The 14,119-nt window shown below is 40.1% G+C and overlaps 1 protein-coding gene across 2 annotated transcripts in view; it reads left to right on the forward strand.

The window, feature by feature from the left end:
• KCNK10 (potassium two pore domain channel subfamily K member 10) overlaps positions 1 to 14,119 on the forward strand; it is a 64,996-nt gene that overhangs the window by 16,867 nt on the left and 34,010 nt on the right. For both annotated transcript variants that reach the window (XM_054199914.1, XM_054199915.1), the window contains one exon: positions 9,098 to 9,426. In XM_054199914.1, the coding sequence (XP_054055889.1) occupies positions 9,098 to 9,426 (329 nt within the window). The remainder of the gene's footprint in view (positions 1 to 9,097; positions 9,427 to 14,119) is intronic.

The raw sequence follows: 14,119 nt of genomic DNA on the forward strand, positions 1-14,119 counted from the left end.
CCTTGATTGGTTACGAGCGTATGCACTTCCTGCCAGCATGAAATATTTAATGAATTTGACATTTAGCTTTATGTGAAAATGTATGCTGCTAACATCCATTTTCTTAAATGTGTATGGAAAATGAGTGAAATGAAGTGCTTATATGTGGGAAGGAAAAATGAGAATGAAAGATGACAAAAACTGAAAAAATCAAATCCACTCAACAGGACAAATTAATGTTTTTGTTCCATATTGACCCAGCTCCAGTAGAGAGTGACAAAAAGGCATTATTGTTGGAAGACTGCTTGCTCTGTCTGTAGGTAACTCACGTTCATCACTGTAGTTTAAGTCCTGATCTATACATTGATATTCTTAGGGCATGATTGTAATGGACTTATGACTTTTTCACCAAAATCCATATGCAGTCCATGACTGGTGAGAGTCAGAGGAAAAACAGAGGAAAAAAGAACAATACAGTCTGAGTTGTGTCCTCACCTTTATTGCCCCTGTGCAAAGTGTCTGTGGTGGGTTGGCCTCGGCTGGCTCTCAGATGCGCACCCAGCCACGCTCTCACTCCTTCTTCTTGGCTGGAGAGGGGGAGAAAACAAGGTGGAAAAGTTTTTGGTTGAGATAAAGACAGGGAGATCACTTAGTAATTACCATCATGGGTAAACCAGACTTGACTTGGGGAAAATTAATTTAATTTATTGCCAGTTAAAATAGATTTGGATAGTGAGAAACAAAGACAAAGGTTAAAATACCTTCCTCCTTCTTTATTTTTTTCCTAGGCCTAACTTCAGTCCTTCATTCCTGACTCCTCTTCCTCCTGCCCGCCCTACATGGTGCAGGGGGGATGGGGAATGGGGGGTTGTGGTGAGTTCATAACAGTTCCTCTAGGCTGCACTTTCCCCCTCACACTTTTCCTTTGCTCCAGCATGGACCCTTCCCATGGGATGCAGTCCTTTAGGATAAGCCTGTGCCAGCATGGTCTCTCCACAGGCAGCAGTCCTTCAGGAAATATCTTCCTGCTCTGGTCTGGGGTTCTCCACGTGCTTCAGTGTGGATATCTGCTCTGGTGTGGTCTTCTCCATGGACTGCAGGGAAATACCCGCTCCACTGTGGTCTCTTCCAAAACTTGCACAGGCTGCAGGAGAATATCTGCTACAGGTCCTGGAGCACCTCTTTCTCCTTCACTGACTTTGGTGTCTTCAGGATTGTTTCTCACACTTTTTTTCCCCATTCCTCACTGCTTGCACAAGATTTTTCCCTTTCTTAACTATGCCCTTGGAGAGGTGCTGCTGGCCTCACTGATGGGCTCAGCTGTGTCCTGCAGTGGGTCCACTGGAGTCAGCAGGAACTGGCCGTGTCCGGCATGGGACAGCCCCTGGCCTTTCCCCAGAGAGACCACCACTGTTGGTACCACTACCAACACCTTGCCACCTAAACCAAATACATTGTCATGGAGACCAGATAGCCAGGTACCTAGTTTGAGTCAGACACTTGCTGCACAACTAAATGGAAGCAGTGATACTCTAGAAGTATGGACAGTAGAAACTGGAGAAGATTCCCACAAGATTTGTCCTTTGGAAGAAACTGCTATCAAATAGGAGTTACAGTGTCCTTCAGTGGAAGGCAAGATTCAATCATCTGATGACTTACTGCATAGCTAAGTTTCTTGTCTGCCACATAAAGCAGCTCTCTAGGAACAGAGAAGAAGCTTAAGTTCCCCTTAGTTCTCCTGATCTCCAATGCACCAGCACCACCACTATGTGAGGACTCATAGCTGGGAAGCTGTTTCCACAGAAAGAGACCTTAACTCAAACCACACTAATTTCTTAATGTCTACCATGTTCCAATTTAGGTTGTTGAAGATTTTTTACTTTTGCTTAAACTATAGTTTTCTAATGAAGAAGAATGAAAGCCACATTGTAAAACAGTGATGGTTTTTTTGTTTTCTCGTAACAACTGCATTCCAACTCAATTAAGCAGTTGGGGTATTCCAAGAGCTATTAATTAGTATGTTTCAATTATAACTGATGAAGCAGAATTATGTAGATTTTTTTTGGAAACTTACCGAGATTCATAATTTTGAGGACTAGCTGGAAATATGTGACAAATGATACAAAAATTGCAGAAGCTTTTTATATGACATTTTCCCCAAAGCTGCTGTCAGAGACGGCAAAGCAACGGTTACACATAATTCCCACTGGTACATATTACTGTTATTTCTCTCCCCACCAACAGAGAGAACTCAATATATGAACTTTTACTCTATTTCACTAGCATTATCCTACAATAGGAAGCAAACAGGGACTTTATTCCTTATGCAGTTTTGTAACCTAACATAGTCCTCCCATCTCACCGCCCCAGTCTAGGAAAGGAGCAATTGGGAGCAATCAGCGCTACTTTCTTTCTAACAGCGCATTCAGTCTTTTTTGCTTAACGTATGTTGCCCTTTCTGCCTTTACCTGTCTCTCTTTCCGTACGTTGTGGAATGCCTTGCCACTGATGACTGCATTTGCAGCAGACTGCTAAGATGTTGCTGAAGTCAGCAGCGCTAATACTGCATTAGAGAATCCACTTCAGGGAAAATAATGCTAGATTTAACCGGTGGGGTACTGCTGCAGTGAAAAGCTATATGCTCAGAGGCACTCTCTGCATTTTCCAAACAAACAATATGTCAAGCTTTGCTTTCATGAACAGTAAATGTAATAGTAATGCTTCGCACTTCAATGGCATTTTGCAGCAAAATGCTGTACAAACAGTCTGGTGAAATTCCCCTTTTGTGGTTGAACACCTTGGGGATATGCAGAGGGACCAGGGCCAAACAGGTGTAAAACGTGTCAGCGCTGAGAGCAGTTTTCTTGATCCATGGCTGTATGGATCCCGTGGTCCCCAGACAGTGGTGCTTATTATTATGCCTCAATCCAGAACAACAGCCACAGGGGTACTGGTGTTCTGCCCCATATGTAATCGTAGCCTGCAGGCAGGATTTTGTCTCCCATTTCTTGATCACAGATGAAATGTCACCTGTTAATTAGCCCATATCATGCAAAGATGCTGCACAAACACAAAGGCAGACACAATCGTTGTCTACTGGGATTTTTGCTCTAAAAGCCAGACTTCCTAAACCAGCATCAGATTGTTGAGTGCCCAGTGTGTAAAAATCCAACGTTCATTGTGTTGGTTAAATGGATGCTCTCTACTTTACAAAACCTGTTAAAAAACACAATAGACAGAGATGAAGAATGGGGGTGGGGAGGGGGCTGGAATAGCAAGCAAAGCAGGTGGTGGAAATAATTAGCCGTGAACTCATAATGCAAAATGTTAATGGCTTAATGATTTTTTGGTTACACATGGACAGAAACTTCCACGTTTCATTACTTCCGTCATACATGTAGCAACCACCCGCTTCCTGTTGGACATACAAATTCCCTTCCTCCATAAACCCGCATGCATTTTCTGTTTGTGACATATTCATGAGAAGTTCATATAGCCGATAGCTTCAGACACTGATTGCCTCAGCTCTTCCTCTAACATTCCTCTTATCCTTGCTCTGACTTCCAGGCACAGCCCTGCTATCTTAACCCAAGCAGCCAGTAGCTGAAATCACTTTGGGGAGTCTGTGGGAAGGTTGTGAGATTGGAAGCAAATGCTAGATACGCATATCCCCCAGGAACTTCTGTTTGGAGATGAGCCAGAGCCTTGGAGTGCAAGATCATATGTTATCCACTGGTGGGCTGCTCATTTTCCTGCCTTTCCGCACTGTTCAATCAGGAAGTCTTTTGATGTTAACTTTGGTGTGTGGCTGTTTCAGAAGGGACGGGGGGGCAAACAACTAGAATACTCTGTCCAGTGGAAACAAAATAAATGACACTCCTGCTAGGATGCTAAAACAATTATGGCTAGTGGAGTCCCTTCATCCCCCAGTCCTTTGCAATCCATTTTAGAGAAGCTAGATCCACCTACTTTTAGTGGCCGGTTCAGGGAAACTGCAGTGGACTTTGCTAGCACCTCACAGACATTTCCAAGCCTTGGTGCTCCAGGTCTCTGTCCTGCAACTTCATACATTTGATAAAATATTGTATCTCTAAATTTCTTCAAGAGGAAATGCTAACTTATTAACTATTACTACAGGAAGGCTGTACAAGTGCTGATAACCCAATGTAGGATCTTGTGAAAGCTGTAGGGAGTATGATTTTCTCATGAATTTTCTCAGTGAAACTGGACTGCATGACAAGATTACTTTATAATTCAAAGTAAACTTCTAATTTTAAGACAAAGATAAGGAAGACTCCATGGGAAATTTTGCCTGCTTAACTATGTAAATGTTTGAAGAAAGTATAGTTTCCTTTCTTTACAAAACCTCCCATCATATTAGGGGGATTTTTGAGAAACATACTAGTATTTACCTTCGGATGCCCATCAAAGAACCTTTTTACTTGTGCTGAAAGTATTTAGTTGTCTTGTTTGGATGGACTCACTAAAATGGGAGAGGAAATGTCCAGTTTTATTTTTGATCAACTCAGGTATTAAACCCAGCTGCTGGGTTTATGAATGCATAAGTATATATGGCCTCAATCTAATTCTATGCTGAATCCTCTGAAAGCAACACTTGCATCAGATGTGCCAAGAATACTCTATTGCACTCTCATTAAAATGTACATACATTCCTGTGTGCTCATGTAAGACAGAAACATGGAATAAAATAAAGTACTAAATAAGACAATCCATTAAACCTGACTTACGTTTTTTCACAGACAAAGTTTGTCACAGAAATACCTCAGAGGAGGGTATGTTAATTTAAAAAGTATTTGGTTTAAACCAGTTGAGAAAATCTCCTCTAAAAACAGGTTTCTTCAGTATCTGCCTTATTCTTGGCATATTGGGCAAGATAATTGTCAGGATATAGGTCAGTGTAGCAAAACCACTCTTAATGTTGTCATAGTCAAAAGATAGTTGAACATCCTCTCAGCATTTTGGCTTATTTGAAACTGTCCTTCTGAGGTGGCTGTACTTTGAATCTCTCTGTCTAGAGATTGTCCCTTTAAAGTAGAACTATTTTCACAGAGTCATAACAAGTTATCTAGCTCACCCTGCTGCTGTAAAGCAGGGCCGACTATACCTAAATATTTCTGGGAGAAATTAGTCTAACCTCTTCTTAGAAACATCAGTCTCCTAAAGCAAAGCATACCTGCAGTAATAAAGGGCAATTCTTAACCTGAAGCAATGTTTTATGGTGCATCATTTCAATAGCTCCAGTAGTTTACATTACAGCGTTTTGCTTTAGAATGGAGTATTTCAGTTGGAAGGAGCCTACAACGGTCATCTAGCCCAACTGCCAACTGCTTAAGTTGGGTTAGGCTTTGCCCCAGTCTTCTTGACAGTCAGTGTGTAAGAGTTTTGATTCCTTAATTCTCATCAATATTAGCAGAAATCTCAGGTATTTAAGCTCCTCACATATCAGTGGGAGGCCTGGCTGCACAGTACATCAAATGCAGGTAGTGCGGAACTCTCGGAGGTGAACAACGGTGCAGATCCTAACATTTTAATTTGACTTGTATTATCAATATATTCAGTTGCTTTACTTTGAAGCTTATCCAAACATACGGGAACTCACCTTTCTTTCCCCACTGACATCCTCTTTCTGGGGTAAGGCCTGTGTCGAAACACTGGTGTGTTAGTTTGAGGGTACTTGCTCCTTTGAGGTTATGTGTCTACTAATTCAGTGCGTGTATGTGAATGGAGATTCATCATTGCTTTCGCTGAGGCAGATTAAGTCATCTTTGATATGATTTAGCAAACACACATGGATGAGACTCTGTTCTGGTAAAAGCCTGTTCTGACAGCAGCTTGTTTTGAAAAAATGTGGGTAAATAAAGCAGGAATTGTTGTGCATTTATTGTAAACATATCCTCTTCTCTTTTGCTCTACGTTTGTCCTGAACTACAACCTAAACTATCTCTACAAATCCAAGAATTTCTGTAGTCTTTCATTTTCTTAAACTCTTTGTATATCTCTGCACATTGTTGAATTGCCACTGCAGTCCATCTTTTGATTTTAGTAAAACTACTTGTTAAACTTCTGGAAGTTTATATAGCTTTTATGTTTATATGTTTGTTAAAAAATTGTACAGACATGGATTCTTATCCATGCACTTTTCTAACTTGTGTTAGAAAGTAAACACTATTTTATCTTTTTCTAGTGAAACCATGGTGAAACCATGGTGAAGCCATGGTTTAAAGCTGAATGGCAGCACTTTTCTGAGAGCACAATTTCATGGAGGCAGAGTTCCAATTAGAAATTGGGCCTTCTGACTTCTTACCGTGTGCTCAAGTCACTAACCCCACTCTCTTGTCATAAAGAGTGAGGTAGCTGCTAGACACTGAAACATCTCTGGGATATTCACTGCAGTTGTGCCTTCTGCATCACCTTTCTAAGTCTGTCTCTGTTATATATCAGTTGCTCAACGAGCTGCTTTATTAGAGTCTTCCTGTGTATTAATTTATATCATATAAAATACTTTAGGATCAACACTTCTACATACGCTTAGGGTAGCTATTACTAATAGCAGAAAATGAAAGACTTTAACACAGTTCTTCTTTGGAAAAGAGTTATCTTTTATTTTAGAGATAAGCATAGTAATCCATTGAGCTGTTTAAGTGACACAATATTTATAAGATCATTTTACATTCCCTACCCTGAACTTTTTCCTTTGAAGACAGAATCAAACAGGCCATGATTTTACCGTAAGGCCGTTATTAACACTTTGCTGAAAATATGATTTGAATAAGAAGAAACATTTATACTAGCAGAGAGGAAAACAAAACTCACAAAAGCTATTTTAACTCTACCAGCTCTTGAATTCCTTCCTCTTGATTTATTATTTGTGGAATACCAAAGTCAGGCATCTCTCTCCACTGAAAGGCTCACCCAGCCTATCAGTGGACTATGCCAGTCATGGTGAGGTGGATAGCTGTTTCAAAAAGTAGTAGCATGCTGTTTCTGTCTTATGAATTCTGCTGTCTTCTTACCATGTGACCCTCTGATCCTGGGACTATTTTGGTGAGTAATCTCAAGTGTGCAAAATCAGCCCTTACACAGAAGTTAGGGGCTCTAACTAATGTAAATTGATTGAATTCCATGGAATCCATGGAAGTTATGTTACATTGATTTACATCAGCTGAGCCACTTCTGGGAATACTCAGATTTAATTAGTTTAGTAAGGAGACATTGTGAGTCAGATTTAAGATGTTTGCCTATAGAGGAAGGGAGTTTCTAGCTGCTTCATACTACCTCTGTATTTTACTTTTTTTTCTGAATACTTTTGTGATATTTCCTGCTGAAACTTACTGTATCTATTACAATAATCCTTTCCGGAGATTTAGAGAATGAAATAATTAATCTCTTTTACAAACAACATGACTTCTTTCTAATACTGTCACTCTTCTCCCTATTGTCACTTCAAGTTCTTAGAACTTATGTGAAATATATGTGGAGATAAGAGGAAGTGTCCTTTTAAGTTTGATGTCACTCCATTCTGGCTGATAAGTGTTGGGAATCGTCATGACCTTTTGATGGTCAAACTGAGCCACAGGGTTTTGCAAAACTGAGATACACACAAAGGGGATCAACCACAGAGGCTTTTCCTCCGATCCTGGTTTCTTTCTAATATATTTAGTATCTGCAGCCTCTAAGTCACATATGAAAAGAAATATTAACTGTAAGTGTAAGGCAACTATAGATTTCTGTAGTTTATTGGTTAGCAAGTAAGCTGGCAGTTCTATTCTCAATGCAATGCTTCAGAGATGTATTGCTTCTAGGAATGTGTGACTGTAGTAAACAGCTGAGTTCTTAAATAATTCAGTATCATAAAATGGTTTCTATTGGGACAGAGTTGTAGCCCACTTCAAACTCAAGGTGTAATCACATTGTATGTTCAAAATGTATAGAATCAGTTTACTGTGCCACTCTGATCAGATGTAAATCCTTCTGCTTTAATTTCTGAGCAAAACAGCAAAAACACTTTGTGAATAAATTCAGAGAATACAGCTAAAGTGAGTCTATTTTAATGTAAATCTGATTTAGATCTGATATGAACAAATCAATCCAGTTTCAAAGAACTTACAGGCCAGTGACAGTTGCACCATGGTAAGATTACAGCAGGGATTTGGTTTAAAATGAATCCAGCATCTTTAAAGCCTGCATGTGGCACCATTATACCAATGGATGCTGAGGATCCCAGCCTCATCCTGCCGTTGCTAACACTGGCAACAGAGAGTGGGGAAGTGTGGTGCTGAGACATCGGAATTATGTAGAAGCGAGGCAGTTTTGATTTGTATGCCTTGGTAGCTTGACACAGTGGTCAAGCTAATAAGTCTGGCTGGAAGTCAGGGCTTATTAGCTCTGATGTGCTGCTAAGGTCACGTGGGCTATACAGTGTCTCAGTCCCAAGCTAGGAGGTCCATTGTTGTGCTTGGCATGTGAGTGACTTTGACCTCAGATAGCTAGTATGCTTTGGCTGAAGAACAATTTATGCTAAAATTTGTGAAGCTTCCAGGCTTTAAGAACATTTTCAGAAGTCATGGTTTTGTGGGTCCATGTAAATAATATGGGCCTGCTTATGTTGGTGAGCCAAACAACATTGTGGTTTGCAAAGCATTTTCTGTCTCTGTCAATACCAGGCCAGGTAGTGATCACTGATGATTAACAGTTCAATATCCTTGCACTATTAATACTATTAGTATTATGATTTAAGGAAATAAATCACTGCCAGGGTCCCTCATCAGACACCACCTTGTGTAATTTATATCCTAACTAGTCAACATTTTCATGTTCTTATTGGAAAAATGGTTTTCTGCATCATTCTGAAATTTTTGCTTATGCAACTGACCTGTCCAGTTCTAGAGGTAATGGTTGAACTAAACCCTTGAGGTGGCTTGTATATGGATGGACAGAACACACATGGAGCCTTCCAGATGAGAAGAATCTCTTCTATGTGAATAACATGGTTTATGCGAGTCTTGAAAATGGTATCTAGGAAAGTTGTATATGAAGATCAAGGTTGTACCCTTAGGGATCTGGTTTTAAATAAGATTTTTTTTACTTTGTGTTTCAGTGGCTGTTCCCTCACCAGTGCCAGCTTGTGAACCTGAGCCCAAAACTAACGGGCATTACCCAGCTCCACGACTTTCTGTTTCATCCCGAGCCACTGTCGTTGCTACCATGGAAGCCCCTTCTCAAGGCCTGCAGACAGTCATGAAGTGGAAAACAGTGGTGGCCATCTTTGTCGTGGTGGTAGTTTACCTGGTAACAGGAGGACTCGTCTTCCGTGCCCTGGAGCAGCCCTTTGAAAGCAAGAAGAAGAACACAATCGCGCTAGAGAAGGCTGACTTTCTTCGGGAGCACGTTTGTGTAACTCAGCTGGAGCTGGACACGCTGATTCAGGTAGGCCATGTGAAAAAAACAATACTTCTTGGAAGTTAGGATAAACAGTTTGGTGGTTCATTGATCGGCTGAGTTGGTGGAACGCGAAATTGTTCACAGAGCCATCACAATGGGCAGTGTGAAGAGCAGGCTCTTTCCCAGTCATTTTAGAGTCCGTGAAACAGAAATTATGTCTTCAAAATGTTGTAAATAGAGGTTAAATGTATTCATTAGAATAATGAAAAATGCGTGGAAAGAAAATCAGAACTTAGTATCTGTAAGAAATTTTTGTAAGATTTGCTAGACATTTGCCCATCATCTCTTTAAATTTCCAAATGATATTAAGGTCTTAATTTTTCCTGCAAAATTAACACAGCAACCATGACAGCAAACAGAAAATGATAGGTGGGAATTTTGAAATAAATATTCAGCCAAGAATTCTGAACTTACTGGTATATTAATTTACAGGTTTAGTATTGTGAATTTTTTCTATTAAAAATAGAAAATAATTGGCATTTAAGAACTACAGAATTTTTAGCCTGGTCTAGTATGCAAAGCTTTAGAATAAATTTTGAAGGAAATAAATATCAAGTATGTAGGGATAAGTGGAAAATGGAATAATGTGCAAGAAAGGTCTGTCAAGGATAGAGTTATCTTTCATTGCTTAAAACTCTAGACAAGGAAAATATTATGGATCTTACAAGAATTCAGAAGAGTATCCTCTAGGATCCCATGCAGAAACCTATAAGTTAGCCTGGGGAAAATAGAGATTAGATAAGAAATGTGAGATACCTAAGGAATATATTCCAAAGTTGAACTTCAGCCCTATGTTTTAGACCTGAATTTGTGTCTGAGCCTTCCAAAAGCACATGTTTTCCTCTGAGGTGTTGCACCACAGCCCCGTTGTGATTTCAGGCTGTTTGAAAGAACACAGAGCTATCCCCTGGATTCTTGTGTCCATCCACTTAACTATGTTATAAAACCCTTTCTATAAGTAAATCAAATTTATAAGCTTAGTATTTCTTTTAAGAAGCTGTTCCGGTATCTCATTGCTGTGATGGAAAAAACATTCTCCTACTTTTCAGCCTAAACTTGTTCAGTTTGCTTGTAGCTGGTGTTCCACAGACAATGCCCCATTGCTTAATTGATTCCCCTTCCTTGCCCACACGTATAGGCAGTAATGCTCTTCCGCCTCTCCTAAGCAAAACGAATTATTTCCATTTCTTTGCAGATAGATGTGCTCTGCTTGTGCTCTGTGTTCACAGAAGACAGGTCAGTTCTGAGTCAGAAGCTGTGTCCCTGTACCTTTGGGCAGCCTGGTACTCTAGCTAAGAAGCCAAACCTCCTTCAGCAGGAAGCGATACTGTGCTGATATGATTATACGGCTTTTGGATCAGGGCTGGCTTGGATAACATCCTTCATCTGTCTGCAAAAGACAGGTGAACATGTCTGGTTGACAGGGTGAATTCTGTTCAGGGATATTGGTTCAGATGTGTTTCTCATGGCAGTGTTGCAGAGATCCGTATTTCCCTCAACTCCTTAGGTATAATATGTGCTGGCTGATTAAAGGATTTTTGAAAAATACTAAAAGCAAGAAGCTTGTATTCCCTTGATGGGAATGTCACTATTAAAAGATATGCAAAGTGCTTTCTTTTCCAGCAGAAAGCAGAACATATACTAGGTGCAACAAGCAAAGCACCTCAACAAGATGGTAGACTCCTGCACACTAACTGCAGTACAAAGATTTCTAAACAGCCCCTGTTCTCTAGCGTAAGCTTTGTACTAGTTTTAATTCTTTATTTCACACAATATTTTTCCTTCTTTCACCTCAAAAGTGGTGACACTAAAATAAAAAACAGGCATACTTTGTCATTAGAAGGCAGATATTCTGAACAAATATTATCATCTCCTGAGATTCCAGTATGTCCTCAGGCATTGCACTGCGTAACTGGAAATCATTTTGCAATGGTAAATTAAATGGGTTTAGCAGCTTAGCATGTCTTAAGGCCAAGTGATGTGAAATATTGAAACAGATTTGTCAATAAAGAACAAGTTCCTTTGGTTTCTTCTGTATGTCTGGGGGTGAAACTGGCTCCAGGGATGTAGTTGGGTATGCTGATACAGAAAACTGATTATAACTGACTTCCACAGAAGAATGGTGAACCACTGCTTGGAGATAATGTCAGGGGGTTAACATTGTGCTTTCATGCCTTCATGTCGATGATCTGAAAAGTGACATCTCCCTGGCTGGCGCAATGCATTTGTGCATTGCACTGAATGCTGCATCTGCCTTTACAACAGTGATTTCAGACTGTGTGGCAACCTCCATGCGTCCTGGCTGCTGGGCTGTGTGCAGTCAGCACCTGGCTACCACTAAGGGAGCTATTTATAATTAATGTTTTTTGACTACCTGAAAGCCTTTAGATGAACACAGATCATGTTGTCCAGAATGACTGCGTTGATTCATTTTGATGCTTTAGAGAATATGGAAAAAATACAAAAAGAGAGACCTTAGACTGGCTTGTACCCTTTTCCTGTGGAACAATCTTTTAAGGTGAAAAGGAAAAGGAGTGTCATGGTCTTTTCAAGGCTAAGGATGGAAACAATGATCCCTTTGTCCCTTTGGAAAACCTGTAAGGAAGATATCCAGCACTGTATGAGGAAGCTGTTAAAATTTAGTGTGAATGAGACATCCTTTACAACTTGGTCTCCAATAACCCATTGCAAATATTAGCACTGGTAGCACAAATGTGAATTGCTGTGTCCAGACTGTAAAGTTCATTCATAGACTTCATAAGTAATATAGTGATGAAAGCAGTGCAAATCACTAGGAAGATTCGAAGTATTTTAAATTTGTATTTATCTCTTAGGTTTTGGTTCCGGTCTGTCTAATACTAATACTATGACAGGTAAGTTTTTCTTAACAATAGCAAATATTCACGGTGCAGGCTATATTGTCCAATGTCACCTGAAGTGGAAGTTCTTAACTGTAGATTGTTAAAGCCCATTTCTGCTTCTGAAGACATTTGTTGCAGTGAAGCAAGTTCATTATTTAGTACCTTGTGTGATCTACAACTTGGCACAGTGAATGCCAGAATAAGAAAATGACAAAATTGTGCACTCTATCTCGACACTTTCGAGTTTTCAGAGTTAGAGAGAAGTGAAATCTAGAATATGCTAAAACATGATGAAATGTCAGGTGCTTCACGTACATTTAGCTCTATTGTACCCATTTGAAACAATAGCAGAAAGCAGCAGGACTCAAGTGACTGGACATACAGTTGAAAAGAAAAATAACATCGGTAGTTACACCTGCTAACGTATTACAGAATTTTTTTTTTTTTGTTTGTATATGTCATAGCATAAGGTTATTAGCAGCTGGGGTGAAAAAGAAGTCCTCTTGCCTTTGTAATATGCACACTTAGAGTGTATAATGGGGAGTTTATGCCTCTCTGAAAGATCAGATGTTGTCTATAATTAGGAGGGGCAGGCAGGAAGACCATCAATGTGTTTTGGCAAAGTAATTCCTGCAAAGCTGATAAGGGTATTCATATTCTGTTGCTATGTAGCCTGTGCACCATGTATGAGTAAAAACTTTTGTAATGTGCCCTGCTTTCTTAATGAGCCCTGCACAATGACGTAAGATAGAGTGGCTTGCTACTATAAGAAGTTACTTAGGTTATTGGCGGGCTGCTTTCTTCCTCCTTTTCCTTCAGGGCTTAATTTAGGAGTCGGAGTGATTATAGAATAAAAAAAAAAATCACCCACCTGGGAACTAAGTCGTATTATCAATGTCCACTAATGACTACAGCAACTCATTAGAGTTAGCCTGTAAGCTGAAAAGGAAGCGGAGCTGGAAATAAGCTAGTCAGGCTTTACTGGCTAATTATGTTAGTAAGAATTCATATTTTGGATAGGCATTTTTGTTTAGTGTTCTGAATTCCTTTTGCCCTGAAGGTAAGCAAGAAACGGAACATCCTGTAAAGATGTTTCAGTTTTCGGCTGCTTGACTGGTTCACTAGTGTCATACGCCAGCTTGTCTTTTCAGGGTGATTCCTTGTAAAACGAAGACAACTTGGATGACTTTCATGTGCAAGAAGAATCATAGAATGTGTTGGGTTGGAAGGGACCCTTAAAGGTCATCTAGTCCGACCCCCCTGCAGTAAGCAGGGGCAGAAAGCTCTAGATGGAGCAGAAAAAAAAGTATTTTTAGTTAACTATGGGGAAGACTTGCCTGTTCTGAAGACAGGAAAAGACTATTTGAATCGTGAGGAAAACAGTGGTAAATATCTGATCATTGAAGCTTCTGCCTGTGCCTCTGGAGGTTGTCCTCTATATGTCCCAACTTCCCTTCTGCCCCTGATCTTTATTTTACCTTATTCCCCCTAAAAATATATGAAAAAAAAATTCGGATCTCTTGGGTCCTGTCTAAGTTGGTGCAGGCACTCTAGTTCGTAACTTCAGTCCAGAGATGTGCCAGTTGTATAGGAAACAGACTGAGCCTAGGATGCTGCAGAAGTCTGCAGCTGTCCTCTAGCTACGTTGCTTCCAGAACTTAGCCAAGAAGTCTGCAGGGAGCTAAGCCCTTTGGACTCAGATCCCTGTGCATGTCCCTTGTTGAATGCTGTAGGTCTGCTCTCCACAGTGCATGCACAACAGTCAAATCACTGTAAGTGTAGGTAGATCACTATCTATCTACCTTATTGTCACCTAA

The sequence above is a fragment of the Rissa tridactyla genome, chromosome 4 (genome assembly GCF_028500815.1).
Source record: "Rissa tridactyla isolate bRisTri1 chromosome 4, bRisTri1.patW.cur.20221130, whole genome shotgun sequence".
In the NCBI taxonomy this organism is placed as follows: domain Eukaryota; kingdom Metazoa; phylum Chordata; class Aves; order Charadriiformes; family Laridae; genus Rissa; species Rissa tridactyla.